Source organism: Orcinus orca, chromosome 14, assembly GCF_937001465.1.
Source record: "Orcinus orca chromosome 14, mOrcOrc1.1, whole genome shotgun sequence".
Taxonomy (NCBI): Eukaryota; Metazoa; Chordata; class Mammalia; order Artiodactyla; family Delphinidae; genus Orcinus; species Orcinus orca.
The window spans coordinates 49,648,312-49,671,063 of record NC_064572.1 but is presented as its reverse complement, the minus strand read 5'-3'; the positions used below and the strand labels follow the sequence as shown (position 1 = coordinate 49,671,063).

Genomic DNA, 22,752 nt, shown 5'->3' with positions numbered 1-22,752 from the left:
TTCTATGTCTTTAAGTTTACAGTTCTAAGGCTTCATGACAATTTTAATCCTCAATACTTAATGCACGATGCTTAAATAACACTGGATGCACACACATGCAATAAACATTGAGGAATATGTACTTTGTTTGGATCACAGGGACAGAGATTAAAGTTAAATATAATCCATAGTTTATGGAGCATTTTTATCAATGGATCTGCTAGGCATATTTACCTCTCATTCCCCTATCTCCTTTCATGCTCACACCTCAATTCAACCTCCTTTTCCCTTCAAAGAAAACCATTGTAATGCATTTAAAGAGTGTCTTTTAACTAGACTGTTGTGGTATCATTGTTCAGAAATATCCACTTCTTTTTCCTCTACTTCATGCCCCATTGACTTTGCTCTTGGTCATGAGACTTGCTTTGGTCAGTGGGATGTGAAGAATTGTGATACACAACCAGAAGCTTTACGTGTGATCATGTGGTTAGAAAAGTTCTCCTGTGTCCCTGTCCTTCACTGTGTGAAGAGCAGACCTACTTAGTAATGGATTCCTGAAGGAGGAGGCATGTGGAATTGACATGAGTCCAACCCAACCTTCAGCCCGAAACCAAGGCCAGCCAATACCTAGCTGCCTCAAAGATCCATGAATAAAAATATAAATCTTTTTTAGAGTGAATGAGTGGTATTTTGGTATTGTTAACTATGCATCATTTTAGTAAGAAAACCTAGTTCATGTTATTGTGTGCATTTTTGTTTTCTGTTTTTTTTTTAACTTTACATAATGTATTATTTTCTTTTTCTCACTGTTTTCACTAAGTATTAGGTTCTTACATTCCATTCTCATTGCTATGTGTTCATAAAATACTGCTGTGCTAGAAGTTCACAGGATACTTCCCACTTCTAGGCATGTATCTAAAAATGATTGAAATCAGAATCTTAAAGAGGTATTTGCCCTACAATGTTTATTGAAGCATTATTCACAATAGCCAAGATAAGGAAATAACCTAACTGTCCATCAGTGGATGAGTAGATAAAGAAAATGTGTCATATACATACAATGGAATATTATGCAGCCTTAAAAAATAATAAAGTTCTGCAATTTGTGACAACATGGATGAACCTTGTGGATATTATGCTAAGTGAAATAAGCCAGTCACAGAATGGCACATAACTGCATGATTCCATTTAGACGAGGTATTTAAAATAAACTGAAAAAAGCTAAGAATAGAATTGTGGTTACTTGGGGGAAGGGAGGAATGGAGAGTTGCTGTTCAAAGGGTATAAAGTTTCATTTATGTTATTTTTGTTCTCATTTTACAAATGTGAGAACTAAGGAGCAGAGTGACTAAGCAAATTGTCCAGGGCCACAAGAGCAGTCAGTAGGAACTTTAGGAGTAGAAACCAGCCAGTCTCACTCCAAAACCTTTACTGTTGAAGCCATGTAAATCTTTCCTGGGCTGATGAACTACGTACACAAGTTTGCAGATTGCAAGGGGCCGTCATATACCAGACACATTAATACAGAGCAAGGGATATCTAAATATTTACTAGTGAAAACATTTAAGTTCCGGAATAGGGAGTCTTATAAGCAGAAACAAACAAACAAACAAAAAACCTAAAAATTAAAAAATATATATAGCCTAATACTTCTACAGTGTTAAAAACCAGAAAATAGTGGAAAATCCTATGTATGGTTTTAAAGGGCAGAAGTTTGAACCCAAGACTCTAAGTAGTTGTAAACGTGTCCAAGAAATATAATTTAAATTCCATAAATAATTTCTGTGGAGAATGCACATAAGTAATTCTTCAAAGAAAATGTAAATAATAAACTGATAGTCTCAAAAACAAAAGCAAAAATGATGTATATATAAATGTTACACTCCAAAATAACTCAGACACAGGAAAAATCAAAGGGTAAGGAAACTGCAGGAGAGCAGAGGCCAATTTACCATGAAGGTTACTCATGAGTTTCTAATCAACAGAACAATGGTCCTTCACTTAGCTTGATTTCACTCTCCTTGCCCTGTCTGGAAAAAAAAAGAAAACAAAACAAAACAAAAAAACCCTTTACCATTTATTTTCTTTCTCTGCACTGAAAATTTCTTCTGAACCACATCACTGGCAGACTGCTCTTCTATGCTCTTAGTCTTTCTTTTCTCTCACTCTTTCCACACTTCAGCTCTTGGCCCATCCTCAAAAGGGCATAACCTGAGGATTTATTTCCAAGTTTTTGTTTTATCTGATTATGCTTTCTCTCTTGGAGCATGTTATTTACTCTCATAGCTTCAGCTTGCATTTAGGTGTTTCCTCTTCCACAATTTTTCCTGTGCTCCTAATCCCATGTTTTCTACCTGATCCATCCTGGCGTCAGATCAAAGCAGCTGTGGCAACCCAGTATCTGCCTCAGGACTTCTTCATGGACTTCTTCATATTGTTCATCTGTGCAAAGGAATCTTGGCACCATCCTGCCATCTGCCTCCAGCCTCCTGTCAGCACTAGAGGCTATGTATTCTTTAGTTTGAGGCACGTATAACTCTGGGAAAGAGATAAGCTTCCTGCCAGCTCTGGCACTATGATTCCTGGGTAGATCTGGTGAGTATTACTCCTTCACTAGTCATGTCCTGGCTTAGTCCTTTGAGCCTCCTTGCTCAGGGAAGGAAATCAGACAACTTCTATCATTCTGTAGATAAACTTAGATATTTTGAAATCATTTAAAATTTAATTTGTCCTAGTTTGATCTCATTATTTTCTCCTTAAATGGCTTTCTTTTCTATCTTATTTCTATCAACTAAGATCATGAATATCTTTAACACTCCAGCTAGAAACTCTTGATTCACTTTTGATTGTGCTTTTATTCTGTCTGTGATCTTCAACCATCCTGCTCAGTCACTATTAATTTTTCCATTTCAATGGCTTTTAAGTATTTCTGTTTTCTCCATTTCCCTTGTCCACCTTGTTTTTTTCATACTTAAATGAAAGCTATAGCTGCTAACTTATCTTCTGGTTTTCATTTATTATCTCATCCAATGAAGACTACATATCACAGGAAATAAATATTCTAATATGTAGCTTTGATTCTGTCATTGCCCTGTTTGTAAGTCTTTAGTAAGCTTCCATTTTCTATATAATAAAATGGGTTTGTAAAACCATATCTGCTGCATTTCCTGTCTACAAATGAGTCTCTAAGACAGCCCTAATATGTTCTTTTAAGTAGTTAATATTAATTGAATCAGACATAGTTCAAATCATGTTACCCAAATTTATGAACACATGATGAATATTTCAACTCTGTAATTTTTGAATATATTTCCTCTGCTAGTTTCTTCTACCCTCACTTAAATGAATCTCCTATACTCTGGAAAAGTTGAGTTCCTGTCCACAGCAGGCTCAGACTACACCAGGACACATTCACTTGTCTATTCTTGGCACCTTTCTTACACACTGTCATGGCTCTATAGTGTCATATTCTTATTGTTAAGTCCACCATAAATGTTTTCTTATTGGCTGATTGATTCAACAGTGTTACGAAGTGTCCATGTTGCAACAAGCACGTTTGACTGCTGGTCTACTGTCCACGCATTCAAGGATACGGAAGAACTGTGAAGTGGGTAATGATAAGACCTGAAGATAACAGTAGGATGGCTTTGAGGGTGTTAAAGCCAAGAATCCAGATTATAAGAAGCCAAGATACTCTTTTAGAGGGTCTCTTCCCATTTCCTCTGGCAAGAAAGTCAAAATAAAGCACATTATTTAAGCCATAAGGGAGACCTACGAGTGAGCCCCAGAGGCAGCTTGTTATATTTCACTCAATTCCCTTGGAAACCTCTCTTGTTGCAACGTATTGGGATCCTAATCCCATGAGGTTTATTCTCATCAAAAAAAAAAAAAAAAAAAAGACATATCACTGGATGACACTTTTGTAAAGGTTAAAAAAAACCTAAATTTTATAGACATCACTACTTAAAAGAAAAACACCCTGTTAGCCCTGGTAGGCATTGCAGTTTCTGAATTAGAAGAAAAATATTTGCATCTGAAACAGTTAAATCTAATATTGATCTCAAGTAATGTTAACAGTATATTTGGTCTTGAAAAGAATCTATAAGCCACAAAACAAAAGAAAATGACACAGATTCTTAAAACACTTAGATAAGCCTTTTCTAGACATAATCATGTATAAACTGTCTCATAAAACCTTGTCTTTGTATTCATTTACACTTTCAAATCTAATTATAACCCATTGTCATTCTAAAGATCAAGTCCCAACTGTTTCATTGTGTGAATTTTTATGTGAGACCAAAGGGACTCAGGCTGGGCTACCTCATTTCAATATTCACAAGCAGACATGACTCGTGAAAATAGTTCTTGATTATTTCCCTAACAGCTTTGACGTGAAGGAAAAAACCCACTGAGCTACATACATTCCCCCAACATGCTCCAGGGTCAGCAAATGTGGTTATTAGGCACTGATCTTTAAAACCAGAGTTTACGCTACATTGCTAGCAATAACCTAAATCAATACAGCAAAACAACACAAACCAGTATGTGATGAGTGATGAAAAACAGATCTGCAGATATAGCAATGGAAAATAATACGGAACAGCCATATTATCTGGAGATAAAAATACAATCTTATGACACTCCTAGCCCTGAACAGTTTCAACTATTGCACACAAAGCCAGCAAACAGCAAATCATGGATAAAGACGATGCTGTTTTTTATTCTACTGTTATGCCCTCCGCTAATAGATTGCAACATAATGACTAGGCAGAGGGTTAAGCATTTTGAGAATATCGCCATAATTACCTTGCATTATTTGGTGACATTTTAAGTCATGCATCATGGAAAAGAAAAACTGACCATCTTTTTTACTCTCTAGAGATCAACAAAAGTATCCTCAAATGACAGAAAAAGGATGTTAAATCCACCTGTGCAATCACTTTAAAAATAATTCCTCAGGAGAAACTTCAGGCACGTGCACACACAGAGGAAAGACCACATGGGGACATAGTGCAAAAGTGGCCACCAGCAAGCTAAGAAGAGATGCCTCAGAAAGAACCAAACCCACCTCCATCTTGACTTTGGACTTCCAGCCTCCAAATCTGAGGCTTCCGGAAAGATGGCGTTAGAATAAGATGCGGAGATCACCTTCCTCCCCACAGATACACCAGAAATACATCTACACGTGGAACAACTCCTACAGAACAACTACTGAACGCTGGCAGAAGACCTCAGACCTCCCAAAAGGCAAGGAAACCCCCACCCCCGCCACGTACCTGGGTAGGGCAAAAGAAAACAGAATAAACAGAGACAAAAGGATAGGGACGGGACCTGCACCAGTGGGAGACAGCTGTGAAGGACGAAAGGTTTCCACACACTAGGAAGCCCCTTCACGGGCAGAGACTTCGGAGCCGCGGAGGAGAGCAGAGCAACAGGTGTGCGGAGGGCAAAGCGGGGAGATTCCCGCACAGAGGATCAGGGCCAACCGGCACTCACCAGCCCGAGAGGCTTGTCTGCTCACCCGCTGGGGCGGGTGGGGGCTGGGAGCGGAGGCTCGGGCTTCGGTCGGAGCTTAGGGAGAGGACTGGGGTTGGCGGCCTGAACACAGCCTGAAGGGGTTAGTGCACCACAGCTAGCCCGGAGGGAGTCCGGGAAAAAGTCTGGAGCTGCCGAAGAGGCAAGAGACTTTTTCTTACCGCTTTGTTTCCTGCTTGGCGAGGAGAGGGGATTAAGAGCGCTGCTTAAAGGAGCTCCAGAGACGGGCGCGAGCTGCGGCTAAAAGCGCGGACCCCAGAAACGGGCATGAGACGCTAAGGCTGCTGCTGCCGCCACCAAGAAGCTTGTGTGCGAGCACAGGCCACTAGCCACACCCCCCTTCCGGGGAGCCTGTGCGGCCCGCCGCTGCCAGAGTCCCGGGATCCAGGGTCAACTCCTCCGGGAGAACGCACGGCGCGCCTCACGCTGGTGCAACGTCACGCTGGCCTCTGCCGCCGCAGACCCGCCCCGCACGCCGTGCCCCTCCCTCCCCCTCGGCCTGAGTGAGCCAGAGCCACCAAATCAGCGGCTCCTTTAACCCCATCCTGTCTGAGCGAAGAACAGACGCCCTACGGCGACCTACACGCAGAGGCAGGGCCAAATCCAAAGCTGAGCCCCTGGGAGCTGTGAGAACAAAGAAGAGAAAGGGAAATCCCAGCAGCCTCAGGTGCAGCGGATTAAATCTCCACAATCAACTTGATGTACCCTGCATCTGTGGAATACATGAATAGACAACGAATCATCCCAAATTAAGGAAGTGGACTTTCAGAGCAAGATTTATGATTTTTTCCCCTTTTCCTCTTCTTGTGAGTGTGTATGTTTCTGTGTGAGATTTTGTCTGTATAGCTTTGCTTCCACCATTTGTCCTAGGGTTCTATCCGTCCATTTTTTTTTTAATTTTTTTCTCTTAATTATTTTTTTATTTTAATAACTGTATTATATTTTATCTTACTTTGTTTTACTTAATCTCCTTTCTTTTCTTCCTTCCGTCCCTCCTTCCTTCCTTCCTTCCTCCCTCCCTCCCTCCTTTCTTTCTTTCTCTCTTTCTACTTCTACTAATTCTTTCTTTCTACTTTTTCTCCCTTTTATTCTGAGCCGTGTGGATGAAAGGCTCTTCGTGCAGCAGCCAGGAGTCAGTGCTGTGCCTCTGAGGAGACAGAGCCAACTTCAGGACACTGGTCCACAAGAGACCTCCCAGCTCCACATAATATCAAATGGCAAAAATCTCCCAGAGATCTCCATCTCAACACCAGCACCCAGCTTCACTCAACGACCACCAAGCTACAGTGCTGGACATCCTATGCCAAACAACTAGCAAGACAGGAACACAACCCCACCCATTAGCAGAGAGGCTGCCTAAAATCATAATAAGTCCACAGACACCCCAAAACACACCACCAGACGTGGACCAGCCCACCAGAAAGACAAGATCCAGCCTCATCCACCAGAACACAGGCACTACTCCACTCCACCAGGAAGCCTACACAACCCACTGAACCAACCTTAGCCACTGCAGACAGACACCAAAAACAACAGGAACTACGAACCTGCAGCCTGCAAAAAGGAGACCCCAAACACAGTAAGATAAGCAAAATGAGAAGACAGAAAAACACACAGCAGATAAAGGAGCAAGATAAAAACACACCAGACCTAACAAATGAAGAGGAAGTAGGCAGTCTACCTGAAAAAGAATTCAGAATAATGATAATAAAGATGATCCAAAATCTTGGAAATAGAATAGACAAAATGCAAGAAACATTTAACAAGGACCTAGAAGAACTAAAGGTGAAACAAACAACGATGAACAACACAATAAATGAAATGAAAAATACTCTAGATGGGATCAATAGCAGAATAACTGAGGCAGAAGAATGGATAAGTGACCTGGAAGATAAAACAGTGGAAATAACTACTGCAGAGCAGAATAAAGAAAAAAGAATGAAAAGAACTGAGGACAGTCTCAGAGACCTCTGGGACAACATCAAACACACCAACATTCGAATTATAGGGGTTCCAGAAGAAGAAGAGAAAAAGAAAGGGACTGAGAAAATATTTGAAGAGATTATAGTTGAAAACTTCCCTAACATGGGAAAGGCAATAGTTAATCTACTCCAGGAAGCACAGAGAGTCCCATACAGGATAAATCCAAGGAGAAATACGTCAAGACACATATTAATCAAACTGTCAAAAATTAAATACAAAGAAAACATATTAAAAGCAGCAAGGGAAAAACAACAAATAACACACAAGGGAATCCCCATAAGGTTAACAACTGATCTTTCAGCAGAAACTCTGCAGGCCACAAGGGACTGGCAGGACATATTTAAAGTAATGAAGGTGAAAAACCTGCAACCAAGATTACTCTACCCAGCAAGGATCTCATTCAGATTTGATGGACAAATTAAAACCTTTACAGACAAGCAAAAGCTGAGAGAGTTCAGCACCACCAAACCAGCTTTTCAACAACTGCTAAAGGAACTTCTCTAGGCAAGAAACACAAGAGAAGGAAAAGACCTACAATAACGAACCCAAAACAATTAAGAAAATGGGAATAGGAACATACATATCGATAATTACCTTAAATGTAAATGGACTAAATGCTCCCACCAAAAGACACAGATTGGCTGAATGGATACAAAAACAAGACCCATATATTTGCTGTCTACAAGGGACCCACATATTTACTGTCTACAAGGACCCACTTCAGACCTAGAGACACATGCAGACTGAAAGTGAGGGGATGGAAAAAGATATTTCATGCAAATGGAAACCAAAAGAAAGCTGGAGTAGCAATTCTCATATCAGACAAAATAGACTTTAAAATAAAGACTATTAGAAGAGACAAAGAAGGACACTACATAATGATCAAGGCATCGATCCAAGAAGACGATATAACAATTGTAAATATTTATGCACCCAACAAAGGAGCACCTCAATACATAAGGCAAATACTAACAGCCATAAAAGGGGAAATCAACAGTAACACATTCATAGTAGGGGACTTTAACACCCCACTTTCACACATGGACAGATCATCCAAAATGAAAATATATAAGGAGACACAAGCTTTAAATGATACATTAAACAAGATGGACTTAATTGATAGTTATAGGACATTGCATCCAAAAACAACAGAATACACATTTTTCTCAAGTGCTCATGGAACATTCTCCAGGATAGATCATATCTTGGGTCACAAATCAAGCCTTGGTAAATTTAAGAAAATTGAAATTGTATCAAGTATCTTTTCTGACCACAACACATGGAGGCTAAACAATACACTACTTAATAACGAAGTGATCACTGAAGAAAGCAGAGAGGAAATTAAAAAAATACCTAGAAACAAATGACAATGGAGACACAACGACTCAAAATCTATGGGATGCACCAAAAGCAGTTCTAAGAGGGAAGTTTATAGCAATACAATCCTACCTTAAGAAACAGGAAACATCTCGAATAAACAACCTAACCTTGCACCTCAAGCAATTAGAGAAAGAAGAACAAAAAACCCCCAAATTTAGCAAAAGGAAAGAAATCATAAAAATCAAATCAGAAATAAATGAAAAAGAAATGAAGGAAACTATAGCAAAGATCAATAAAACTAAAAGCTGGTTCTTTGAGAAGATAAACAAAATTGATAAACCATTACCAGACTCATCAAGAAAAAAAAGGAGAAGACTTAATAGGATTAGAAATGAAAAAGGAGAAGTAACAACTGACACTGCAGAAATACAAAACATCATGAGAGATTATTACAAGCAACTCTATGCCAATAAAATGGACAACCTGGAAGAAATGGACAAATTCTTAGAAATGCACAACCTGCCAAGACTGAATCAGGAAGAAGCAGAAAATATGAACAGACCAATCACAAGCACTGAAATTGAAACTGTGATTAAAAATTTTCCAACAAACAAAAGCCCAGGCCCAGATGGCTTCACAGGCGAATTCTATCAAACATTTAGAGAAGAGCTAACACCTATCCTTCTCAAACTCTTCCAAAATACAGCAGAGGGAGGAACACTCCCAAACTCATTCTATGAGGCCACCATCACCCTGATACCAAAACCAGACAAGGATGTCACAAAGAAAGAAAACTACAGGCCAATATCACTGATGAACATAGATGCAAAAATCCTCAACAAAATACTAACAAAAAGAATCCAACAGCACATTAAACGGATCATGCACCATGATCAAGTGGGGTTTATTCCAGGAATGCAAGGATTCTTCAATATACGCAAATCAATCAATGTGATACACCATATTATCAAATTGAAGGAGAAAAACCATATGTTCATCTCAATAGATGCAGAGAAAGCTTTCGACAAAATTCAACACCCATTTATGATAAAAACCCTGCAGAAAGTAGGCATAGAGGGAACTTTCCTCAACATAATAAAGGCCATATATGACAAACCCACAGCCCACATTGTCCTCAATGGTGAAAAACTGAAAGCATTTCCACTAAGATCAGGAACAAGACAAGGTTGCCCACTCTCACCACTCTTATTCAACATAGTTTTGGAAGTTTTAGCCACAGCAATCAGAGAAGAAAAGGAACTAAAAGGTATCCAAATCGGAAAAGAAGAAGTAAAGCTGTCACTGTTTGCAGATGACATGATCCTATACATAGAGAATCCTAAAGATGCTACCAGAAAACTACTAGAGCTAATCAATGAATTTGGTAAAGTGGCAGGATACAAAATTAATGCACAGAAACCTCTGGCATTCCTATACACTAATGATGAAAAATCTGAAAGTGAAATCAAGAAAACACTCCCATTTACCATTGCAACAAAAAGAATAAACTATCTAGGAATAAACCTACCTAAGGAGACAAAAGACCTATATGCAGAAAATTATAAGACACTGATGAAAGAAATTAAAGATGATACAAACAGATGGAGAGATATAACATGTTCTTGGATTGGAAGAATCAACATTGTGATAATGACTCTACTACCCAAAGCAATCTATAGATTCAATGCAATCCCTATCAAACTACCACTGGCATTTTTCACAGAACTAGAACAAAAACTTTCACAATTTGTATGGAAACACAAAAGACCCCGAATAGCCAAAGCAATCTTGAGAACGAAAAACGGAGCTGGAGGAATCAGACTCCCTGACTTCAGACTACACTACAAAGCTACAGTAATCAAGCCAGTATGGTACTGGCACAAAAACAGAAAGATAGATCAATGGAACAGGATAGAAAGCCCAGAGATAAACCCACGCACATATGGTCACCTTATCTTTGATAAAGGAGGCAGGAATGTACAGTGGAGAAAGGACAGCCTCTTCAATAAGTGGTGCTGGGAAAACTGGACAGGTACATGTAAAAGTATGAGATTAGATCATTCCCTAACACCATACACAAAAATAAGCTCAAAATGGATTAAAGACCTAAATGTAAGGCCAGACACTATCAAACTCTTAGAGGAAAACATAGGCAGAACACTCTATGACATAAATCACAGCAAGATCCTTTCTGACCCACCTCCTAGAGAAATGGAAATAAAAACAAAAATAAACAAATGGGACCTAATGAAACGTCAAAGCTTTTGCACAGCAAAGGAAACCATAAACAAGACCAAAAGACAACCCTCAGAATGGGAGAAAATATTTGCAAATGAAGCAACTGACAAAGGATTAATCTCCAAAATTTATAAGCAGCTCATGCAGCTCAATAACAAAAAAACAAACAACCCAATCCAAAAATGGGCAGAAGACCTAAATAGACATTTCTCCAAAGAAGATATACAGACTGCCAACAAACACATGAAAGAATGCTCAACATCATTAATCATTAGAGAAATGCAAATCAAAACTATGAGATATCATCTCACACCGGTCAGAATGGCCATCATCAAAAAATCCAGAAACAATAAATGCTGGAGAGGGTGTGGAGAAAAGGGAACACTCTTGCACTGCTGGTGGGAATGTAAATTGATACAGCCACTGTGGAGAACAGTATGGAGGTTCCTTAAAAAACTAAAAATAGAACTCCATAGGAGCCAGCAATCCCACTACTGGGCATATACCCTGAGAAAACCATAATTCAAAAAGAGTCATGTACCAAAATGTTCATTGCAGCTCTATTTACAATAGCCCGGAGATGGAAACAACCTAAGTGTCCATCATCGGATGAATGGATAAAGAAGATGTGGCACATATATACAATGGAATATTACTCAGCCATAAAAAGAAATGAAATTGAGCTATTTGTAATGAGGTGGATAGACCTAGAGTCTGTCATACAGAGTGAAGTAAGTCAGAAAGAGAAAGACAAATACTGTATGCTAACACATATATATGGAATTTAAGAAAAAAAATGTCATGAAGAACCTAGGGGTTAGACAGGAATAAAGACACAGACGTACTGGAGAATGGACTTGAGGATATGGGGAGGGGGAAGGGTAAGCTGTGACAAAGCGAGAGAGAGGCATGGACATATATACACTACCAAACGTAAGGTAGCTAGCTAGTGGGAAGCAGCCGCATAGCACAGGGAGATCAGCTCGGTGCTTTGTGACCGCCTGGAGGGGTGGGATGGGGAGGCTGGGAGGGAGGGAGACGCAAGAGGGAAGAAATATGGGAATATATGTATATGTATAACTGATTCACTTTGTTATAAAGCAGAAACTAACACACCATTGTAAAGCAATTATACTCCAATAAAGACGTAAATAATAATAATAATAATAATAATAATAATAATTCCTCAGGTAGCTTGTCTGAACTCTGAAAGGATAGTATAGCTCTCAAAATCTCAGCAGAGGGGAAAAAAATTACCTCACAGCTGCAATTATTATGCCTTTATAAAAATACTTTCTGAAAAAAAATGTGTAGTGAGAATACTCATTGATATTTAAAGCCAGTTACTACTGAGAACTTACAAGATCTTTTTCATGGAGCACATTCACTTCATAAATTGATACTGAAACCTAAAAAAGAAGTCTTCAATATATAAATATTTCTCACATGAATATATGCAAATAAGAAAGTTTGTCAAAATTGCTAATATTAAACATGCTCCAAGTACTGACTTAGTTTAAACAAGAATCTTATAAATTCCTCAAATGCATTAAATGGAAAGAATGACACAATGAGACGATATTCCTCCGTGGGTTCCATAACTTCTTGGAAATTAGCAAAATGTAAGCTTCATTTATTTATCCAATTTTTCCACGTCTATATGCTCACGAAGGACACTATTCTGTGAGGCATTTACCCTGCCCACAAAGAGACCTCTTGTCTCATGGGGTTTGGCCACAGCTTCAGAAAGAATAAAAATATGCAACTGGAAAATTAAACTTGCAGTTTTGTTTTGTGAAAGTTTGGAGTGAGAAGTCTCTAGTGAGCAGAAAGAAAAGGTTAGCAATTTTTAATATCCAAAATGATCAGTCATTCACTATACACGTCTCCGGTGAACTACATAATGTCAATGGTGTCACAAAAGCAAGGCAGAAAATGAAAGTCCTAACAGCTTTAATTCGGGGGGAAAATAATCCCTGGAAGATGTTTTTCTCCCTCTAGATCACTTCAGGTTTACACAACATGCATTTTATAATTCTTAATTTACGTTTGGCAAGAATGTTCTCTCTGGCTTTAAGACCTTACCCATTTCTCCATCTGATATTTTGTGGTTGCAATTTTCTAGTTTAAAATGGGTGGTTCTCATTTCATTCACAAGAAACATGATGCCTTGAAAAAGATGTGGTCAACCTCTAGAGACGCAGATTATTATTGCAGAATTGTAACAATACCTACTTATATGAGGGAACAGAAGCAGCGCTTAGCATTATATATATATCACTCCAGTTAATTCTTACAGCCCTCAAATGGCCATACTTAGGCTTGGAGACAATAAGAAACTTGCCCAGGGTCACAAATAACTAAATTTCTGAAGATCTGGCACATTTTGAAAATTCTAAAGAGCACAGAAATAACTGCTTATTTATTCATTTATTCAGTTATTCAACAAGCATTTGCTACTAAGTACCAAACATAATTAGATGTGGGAAAACAAACTGGAATAAGTTTGGATTCTTTCCCTCAAGGAAATTACCTTCAAGTTTGGAAGAGAGACCATTAAATAAACACAGTGTTACCCATAGATACTCACAGCCCTAAGTAGTGGAACTGACATAAGAGCCCTGAAGGATATGAAATTGAAACTATCTTCCTCTAATTAATAAATATTTACAATAGTAACAGAATAGAAAACACTTGGCAAGCTCATCCAAAAAATACTGATTTTGATTTGTGGTACTTACATAAAATAATAAAAGTGAACTCAGTCATAACATTTTGAAAGCTGTATCATTTTTATTTTCTTAAAAATTTCATGGAATTGAGCTTTTATTGAGCACCTACAGATTGGTGTAGGTGCACCCAAATTGTAACTATGCTAATTTAAGGGACACAATTTGCAGCAATGATGGAAAACTTAATGCTGAATACTAGTTATTCCAAACGATTGCTAGTGTTTCAAGGATCGAAACTAAGTCTGATAAAATTTATATTTGTTAGCTGAAATAAGCATGCTCAGTATTCCAGTTGAATGACTGGCATCCACCTTTCATATACTGAAAAGCCAGCATTAGACATTAACTGTTCAAAAAAAATACTATTAGGAATGCAAACCTCAGAGCTTCTTCCAAAGAAATATAGCATTTGAGCCTGCTAAGTTTCTGTAAACGGGCTTAGGGAGTAAAAAGGAGGCCTTCTCTCTAGGTAAATACTGTAGAGAAGTAATATAACTTATTTAGAAAACAGACAACAGACCAAGACAGCTTCTTTCACATCAGTGCAGTGACTGAATGTCAAACTAGGTACTAAGGTCACGGTGTCACATGTGAAGTGAGGATTTTGCCATCCATGCTAAGGCTTTGAGGTCTATCCCACATAGGTAAACAGCAGGCCTACTTTTAGTCTCTCATCATTAGTGTCATTAAGCTTAACACTATCTTAAATTCTGTGCTAATGAAAATTTCTTAGAAATATTAGTATTTTAAGATGCTGTGTTGGCTTATGACAGGGTTCACGGCAGTCTGCCCAAAATATGCCACTTGGGCATATTGATTATTTTGAATTAAAGTTACTTAAGAAACAGTCAGTATGAGATGGACACTCTGACTCCTCTTTGTCCCCCTGAAAGCAGGAAATAAATCTCCCATGTGAAAGGTATCCTGCCTGCACCAGGAGAAAGGAAGAAATCCTTACTACCAGAGATAGGGAATTCAAAGACAAGAAGGCCGTGTAAGCAAACCTTTTTACTTCTTTACTAAAATACTACCCCAAGCCCAAACCCCTTCATCTTGTCGGTTCTTCACAAATGTATTGTTTCTTGGTCTAAAAGGTATAAAAGCTGCCTACTTTAGTCACTTATTTGAGCATCATATTTTTATGAGCTCTGGTACAAATTTAAATTTGTTTTTCTCCTGTTAATCTGTCTTATGTCAATTTAATTATTAGACCAGCCAGAGAGCCTAGAGGGGAAGAAAGGAAAAGTCTTCCTCCCCTACATGTACACTCATTCAATACAGTGCTTTTTAGTTTCTACGTGCAGTTCTGCTTTTCCTATGAGATTGTCAGTTTCTGGAGAGCAAAACCTGGTTAGCACAGTGATTACTATGGAGTTGGTGCTCAAAACACATCTTGAATAGAACTGAATTGTAGTCCTAATTTCAAAGTATTTTGTACCTCTGACAGTTTACTTAAAAAGCAGACAAAACACCAATTTCACATCGACCATCTCTATTGGTATGTCCAAGGCTATGAAATTTTGCCTGTCATATTTCCCAAGATTCAATAAATCAGTTTCAAAGACATTTTAACACACTTGAGAAAAGGAACTTCTGAGTGAAAGGTCATTGCTTTCATGTTAACATTATTATTTTTCAAGACGTCATAGTCACAAAAGACTTTATATGGCTTGTCACAACTGAAGCTGAAAAATGTTATGATTGCCATTTATATTTTATTAAATAAATAGCATTACATAAATACTGTTTAGCAACACAAAACTGAATTTTTAAATCACTTATAAAATTGAGGTCTTTTTCTATTTTCTTACTTTTCTAAAATGGTTTAACACTTTTAACATTTTTCTAGAATATATCAGCCACTGACTTGTACTTCAAGCTCACCCAAGGTAAAAAATTCAAATCTTCATCATTCAGCTATTATGAGAATAAATAGTTAATACCTATAACACCCTCAAGTTATTTACAGAAAGCATTTTTATACTGGTACTATTAGGTTTTTTTTGTTTGTTTGTTTTTTGCGGTACGCGGGCCTCTCACTGTTGTGGCCCCTCCCGTCGCAGAGCACAGGCTCCGGACGCGCAGGCCCAGCAGCCATGGCTCACGGGCCCAGCCGCTCCACGGCATGTGGGATTCCCCCGGACCGGGGCATGAACCCGCGTCCCCTGCATCGGCAGACGGACTCCCAACCACTGCGCCACCAGGGAAGCCCTATTAGTTTTATATGCTATTTTTAATACATTAAGAAACAATATTCAGGAAAATTTACCTCACTTCTGCTATAATAATATTTTAATTAGGAACCCCCTGTCTTGAAAGACAATTTAGGGCATCTCAAAAGATGCCCTGAAATTCTGGATAATAACAGAATCTATTAAATATGTTCTAAAAGCAATACAACTTTAGTTTACCAAAATTAACACATTCAATATAATATTATGTCATATGTTGATTTAGTGTTTGCTAACAAAATATGAATAAAATGTAAAATACCTAAGGATAAAATTTATCCAGGCTAAATTCAGCTTACAATATTCTAAATAAAGAACCTGAATGATATTGATTACAAATGTAGACAATTCTTTCTATACATATTTATCATTAGTACTAGATAAATTGATAAATAGTAAATGTTGAATCCCAGTAAAACAAAAACCATATCCCTAATTGTCTAAGTTCAATAATAATTGCTTGAAATATGGTTTGTACCTGTGGATGCAACAGGCAAGAGTACATCAAATGTATGTGAGTGAACAGAGTGGAACTCACACAGACTCACTGCACTGTCTTGGGAACTGGGTCATTTATAAGTGTTAAAGATTTTTCTCACTTTAGTTCAGGGTGTTAATCAACGTCTTCTACTTACAGGAGGGTCTGCATCTTCAGCATAAACGGTTGTGATAGGTGTACCCTTGGCGGCATCTGGAGCCACTATACCTTTGTAGATCCGTTTACTAAATACTGGAGGATAATCATTCATATCCTGTAAAACACAATTAAGAATTTAGTGCTTCTGTTGAAACCAGGTGAGGTACACAGTGACTAGACCGGCTCCATCTCTTCATATCACACAACCCGTTTGCCACTGTCAGCCTTCCATCCTCTCAATTCCATTACACTCACTTCAGAATGGCACCCCAGAGGAAATTGCCAGAGTTCCTATACAATATTAATGTGTGTGATACCTGCCCCATTCTACCAAAGGCCATTCTACTCAAGTAAAGAGTCTGTCACACACCCTGTGCTCCTCCAAATACATCTTTCAGATATTTGGAGTGATGTGTGACGTTTTCTCTAAAGGTACTTCTAATGGTATGATGCAGTTTTGAACTTTGAAAAGCAGGAAAACATTCATAAAAGGTGCCCTTCTATGAGACAGGTGTAGAAGACAGTATTTTTGTTTGTTTTGTTGTTGGTGCTTTTAAAGAAAGCTCTTTAATGTTTCTGTTGCAATTGCAAATTCTTTATATATATACTTAGCATAATAGTATGATTAGAACATTTCAAATGCAAATTGTGAAATATCCTTTTATGCCATCTTACATTTTTACAAACATAAAATGATTAAAGGATGTTTTCCCTGCACCACACTACAATAATGACACATAGGTTAGATGTTCTCAGTCAGAAAACAATTTTAATTTATTTAAAGATTTTTCAAAGTGATTTATATGCATCTTTTAAATTTTCACAATTCAATGATATAAATGCATTGCTATCATGTTTATTCATTAAATGATATTTATCAGGTTCCTCCCATTTTTATGACCCAATGCTAGGCTCTGGGGACAGTGTGGTGGCTCAAGAAAAGATGTTCCTGAATTTGCCACTTAACTGCCATTTGACAGGTAAAGTTACTGATTCTGCCGATAGCTTAGCAACGTCACCTAAATTAATCTACTTATTTGGCAAAACCACTAATTAGTCTGGTCTCCTGAGAGCAAGACCATGTTTTTCTCAAACATTTTATCTTTGATGGAGAATTTCAAATCATTTTTCTTCTCAAAAATAATGTTTATTAACCTGGCTGATTTATCTTTCCTAAATTTACTTTTTAAAAAAATAATCATTGCACCCTGCATTTTGGGGGGCACTTTTGGTCAAATATATTTGAGCCCCAAACTAAACTTGTTAGTTATCTTATTCTCCCTGTCATCTTTTTCTCACTTGACGTTAAAAACAAAAGAAGAAAATTATTCTACAGTCTTTGATATTTGCTCTGATACAACAATTTTTTTGCACAATGTAAATTGGAAACACACAAATTAACTGATTATAAACACCTCTTTTTGCAAAGAGGTCAGGATAATTAACTATTACAATCAAATCGAGCTTGCTTTTATGTTCACAATAGAGCTGACTTCTGAGTCGTGAATCTGAAAAACCCTGTAGATTCTAGTAAAAATTGGAGACCTTGAGCTGTAAGCAAAACTGAAAAATAAAAAACATCATTTTCTCTGTTTTGACATGTAGTATTCACAGCCTCTACATGAAAAAGACTTCCTTTATAAATGATGAGCTTTAGAATCTGAACAAGTAAATAAACCTAGGAAGCACTGGTTCTCTATAATGAGGAGAGTGGAGGGTATTGATCTTGAGGTTTCAGGCAGGGGGTGAATACATAAAACATTTGCATGCACACTTCCTCCTGCTTTCAAGAGTGCCAATTATTTTAACAAGTGAGTCTTGTAACCAAAGGGGTAGAACTCCTCTTGCACTCCTAAATTATAACTTCTGAAGGTTAGAAAAGGAGCCCAACTGTGATTTTTCTCTACATGAGTTTCCCAAATCACATAAACTCAATATATTCCTATGAATTTTCTTCTCCCGCCCCCCCACCAGGGGACATTAAAAATCTTAATGTAATCTTAATTCTTCAGGGAAAAAAGTAATATGTGATTTCCTAGTTATGTCAATACAGCCGCTGACAGTGTTGAGTACAGTAGCCTTTTTATTTTTTGGCCGGGAAAGTAGTCACCGATCACCTTCTAACTGAACACACAGTGGACATATTTATAATCTGGCTTCACAAACTGATTATACAGAAACCTAAATAATTGAACACCATTAAAAGACTGGTATCCCCCTTTGGTCTGCTTGCCACTGACAACGTAAAGAATAAATCAATACAGTTATTGTAGCTGTGTTTCTTCTTCTGGTACATTGTACATATTTTGAGGTTACAATCTTTCACTGTGGCTAAGCTGTGTAGCCAGTTGCACACAGTTCTTGCATGATGCATTATTTCAGATTAGAGAATTTACTGAAATGCAATGCCAAAGAGCATAATCAATACTTCATTATATTTATGCTCCAGGAATGTCTGAAGAAAACTGTACATAAATCTGCTTCTGTACAAATGCTCTACTATGCAGCAAATTAAGGATAAACTCCACTCTCCAAACGCAAGCCCTAGTCTGTTGCCAACTGTTCCACTAGAGGGCAGTATTTACAGAAAGAAAATTTCATTTTCTATTCTCTTGTTAACAATTTTATTATTAAGTTTCCTTTCTGTGGCTATACTTTTTGTTGGTCTGAACAAAAATTACTTTTCATGTTTCTAAAGAGTATTCTGAATATTACCATCTTGAACTAAGACTTGATCTTCTTAGAAAAAAAGATTGTTGTACAAGTACGCATAATTAGTTTCCATGTATCAAGCAACGAAAACTGCACCTGAAGAAAGTTATCTAAGAGGAAGAAAATATGAGTTTCATTTATTTATTTTCTAAACTAAAGTCTAAAATAATCACAGAAACCATTTCTGCTTTGACAGACCACAGAGTAGATTTAAGGAACCCTTTTTAATGAGCATACCAGGAAGACAGGAACTTGCTGGTAAATTTACAAATTAATGGCACGTTCTCTATTGAAAGCAATGAGAAATAGATGACAGAATTTTTAATTTCTGGAATCATAGGCTGAAAGCTGTTCTGGATAAGAGGCTTTTTTCCTGACAGAAGAGTACTAACTGGTTATATTCCGATCATCTTTCTTTAAATGATGAAAAATGATGAAACGTCAGCCCTCATCTTAAGCTCTCATGCATGCTCTGTGAGGAGACCAGATGGTGTGCGCCAGTGGGTGGAATGGCTCCTACAGTACCCTCTGGTGTTATCACCAGCCACATAGAACCGTTGGCTGCCCTGCCCTCTGAAATCCCTTAAGGCTTATGGAGCCGATGCCTCCTCTTCCTTGGCAGACGACACAGTTGATTTTTTCCTCTGCCTGTTACCAGTTCTGTTCTGCACGACCAGACACCCTCTATTTACTGTTTCAGTTGTTTTTTTTTTATATTATCTACCTTCTGCTGTTTCTTCCGTCTTGGTTTCTTTGCCTTTCTGTCTTTTCTGACTTCTCTACCTTCTCTTGTGATTATGCCACATAGGGTCATAAAGGCCCTATCTCCAACCAACCAAACAAATCTTTCCTTTTATGTTTTGCATGGGGCTCTCTTAAACACAAGCTACAAACTTACCTCAATGTTCTTTTTTGTTTTTGGATCAAAACCTGTACTGGGAAGATTCTTTCTTAGCTGCCTAAATTTTTCGTTTTGGTTTGGTTTTATTTCTGAGTTTGAAGCTTTTCTGGATTCTTGGGGGATAGTATTATCCCTAATGTAAGGTAATCAATGTTACACTTTGCCACAAGTAGCAAAATGTACACTATAGCTCTCAGTATCACAAACATTGATGGAGCTCCCACTGTGCATTAGGTAGTACTTTAGGTGCTGGGGATATGGTTACCACCAAGAAAGATACAGTGCCTGCTGGTACTGAGCTTACAGTTTAGTGTGGAAAGCAAAAAATAAATAAATATTAGCAAGTGTGATGGATGTTATGAAAGAGAAAGTATAAGGATGTGATGGGAATATATAGTAATGAGTTTAAATTTCATATAGGATGCATCTCTGTTACCTGAACAAACTGCCTCATCACTCATGCACTCTGGCAGGTAAAACAGTCCTTCAAAATTGATGGTTAAATTAGAAGAGGTTAACATTGTGTAATGTTGACAAACCCACTAATTTAATACAAAATTCCATTCCCATCTAGTTTCTCTGAACTGGAATGGTAATATAGGGGGAAGGCAGTTGATAGGTTTTTGGATTTTTTTTCCAAGCCATGACACTGTGGTCAATTGGGAGAATATGTGCACATTCTAAGCTTGAATATTTGAGCATCAATTCAAATAACATCACCCTATTTCAGACTTCCTCAAAAGTGCATCACAATTATATATATGTATGTGCGTATGTATATGGTTTATTTTTACTGTATATCAGACATTATGCTAAGTGTGTTAAATTTATCATCTCAATTAATTTGCCTAAAATAGATGTTAGCTATTATTATTATTGTTCCTATTTTTAGAATAAGGAAACTGAAGCTTAGAGAAATTAAGTTGCTCACGATTATCCAGCTAATAAAGGGTAGAGCTAAGATTTAATTCTGGTATGTCGGATCCTAAAGGCATCATTCTGCTACTTGCAGGTGAGGAGAAAGGGAACTGGCAAAGTCATCAGAAGATTATACATAAAATGACTTGAGTAGGATCTTCATTAAAATTCCACACATAAAATTTTAAATACCTCTTTCCAAAAATATTTTACATTTTTAAGAATTCTTCTAACTAGTTACTACAATTTTATCTTGGCAACCTTGCAAGCTTCTAAACACTGCATAATTCTAATCTATTTCCCTGAAGATAATTTTTATAATTATTTATGAAGCTTTTTTTTTGGTAAAAAGAGACTTTCAGCAGTCGTATTTGTACATTTTAAACAACTTATTCAATATTTAACCCTACAAATAGTTATTTTCACTAAAACCTAATAAAGTTTTTTCCAAATTGCATTCTTAGGAAAATTAGTCCTATCAAAAGCTTTACAAATAAAAAGAAATTCCATGATCAATGGTGGGAAATCACATTTTATTTTCTTGAGATTCACAACATACACTAGCATATTTAAGGCTCCTATATAAAGGCCTACGGCATAGAAATCGGTTTATTTTTATATATACCAGTGTTTCCCAAATCTTCTTGTCTATGTAATATTTTGTGTATGAGACACCCAGTACCATCTTGAGGAGCCAGTGCTCTATGAAGTATATCATGAGAGACCCTGATGATAATAATATATTGAAGGCACAAATGATTACTGTTTGGAATACTGTATGACTTTGGTGAAGTCAAGTTCTCAGAGTACATACTGAGGACACCAACATATCAGGAGTGCCCCCCAGTATGAGGCAGCCAATTCACTGGGGTAGAGATCGCAGCTATAGTCATGATAGGATTGGAAAATGGTACCAATGCTTAGCAGTAACTAGTATCAACAAGGCTTATCAGCATCTATTGTCCCCACTGGGAGAGCTGTGGTAAGGCAAGCCTGGTCTCATTTGCCTTGGAAGGCAGGGAAGAATGTGATAATCACTGAAGGGTAAAATTACTTAATTGTGTATACTCTATAAGTAAAGCATTTTCTTAGGACTCCCAGAAATCAGTGGGTGATATATGGGGAGCCATAGCAATATAAATTACTCCTGTTTGAGATATTATTTTATCTCTGGGCTTGTACATTTTTATCTGTTTCCTCTGGTTTGGTTCTTTAGTGAATATATGTTACATCTTTGTTGTAAACCTGGAGAATAGCAGAATAGGCAGATACTTTAAGAAACCATCTGAATCAGCCCTATGACACGCCCTCCTTGATGTATTCATATTCTTTAAACACGGAAGTGAATATATTAGAAAGAATATACTCTTAAGAATCTGATAGCACAGAATAGAACAGAGGGTAATATTTGAAGGCCATAGTCCTAAATGGGTATTTTCTCCAGGTGAACCAACCTCAAGGTGAAAAGCAGCAAGTCATAAAAAATAATGATCAATCGGGAGGAGGGAGGAGGGTTAAATTAGAAGTATGGGATTAACACACCGCTATATATAAAGTAGATAAACA

The 22,752-nt window shown here is 37.5% G+C and overlaps 1 protein-coding gene across 1 annotated transcript in view; it reads right to left on the bottom strand.

The window, feature by feature from the left end:
* PCDH15 (protocadherin related 15) overlaps nt 1–22,752 on the bottom strand; it is a 711,784-nt gene that overhangs the window by 146,624 nt on the left and 542,408 nt on the right. The window contains exon 19 of the mRNA XM_049696610.1: nt 16,654–16,770. Coding sequence (XP_049552567.1) covers nt 16,654–16,770 — 117 coding nt within the window. The remainder of the gene's footprint in view (nt 1–16,653; nt 16,771–22,752) is intronic.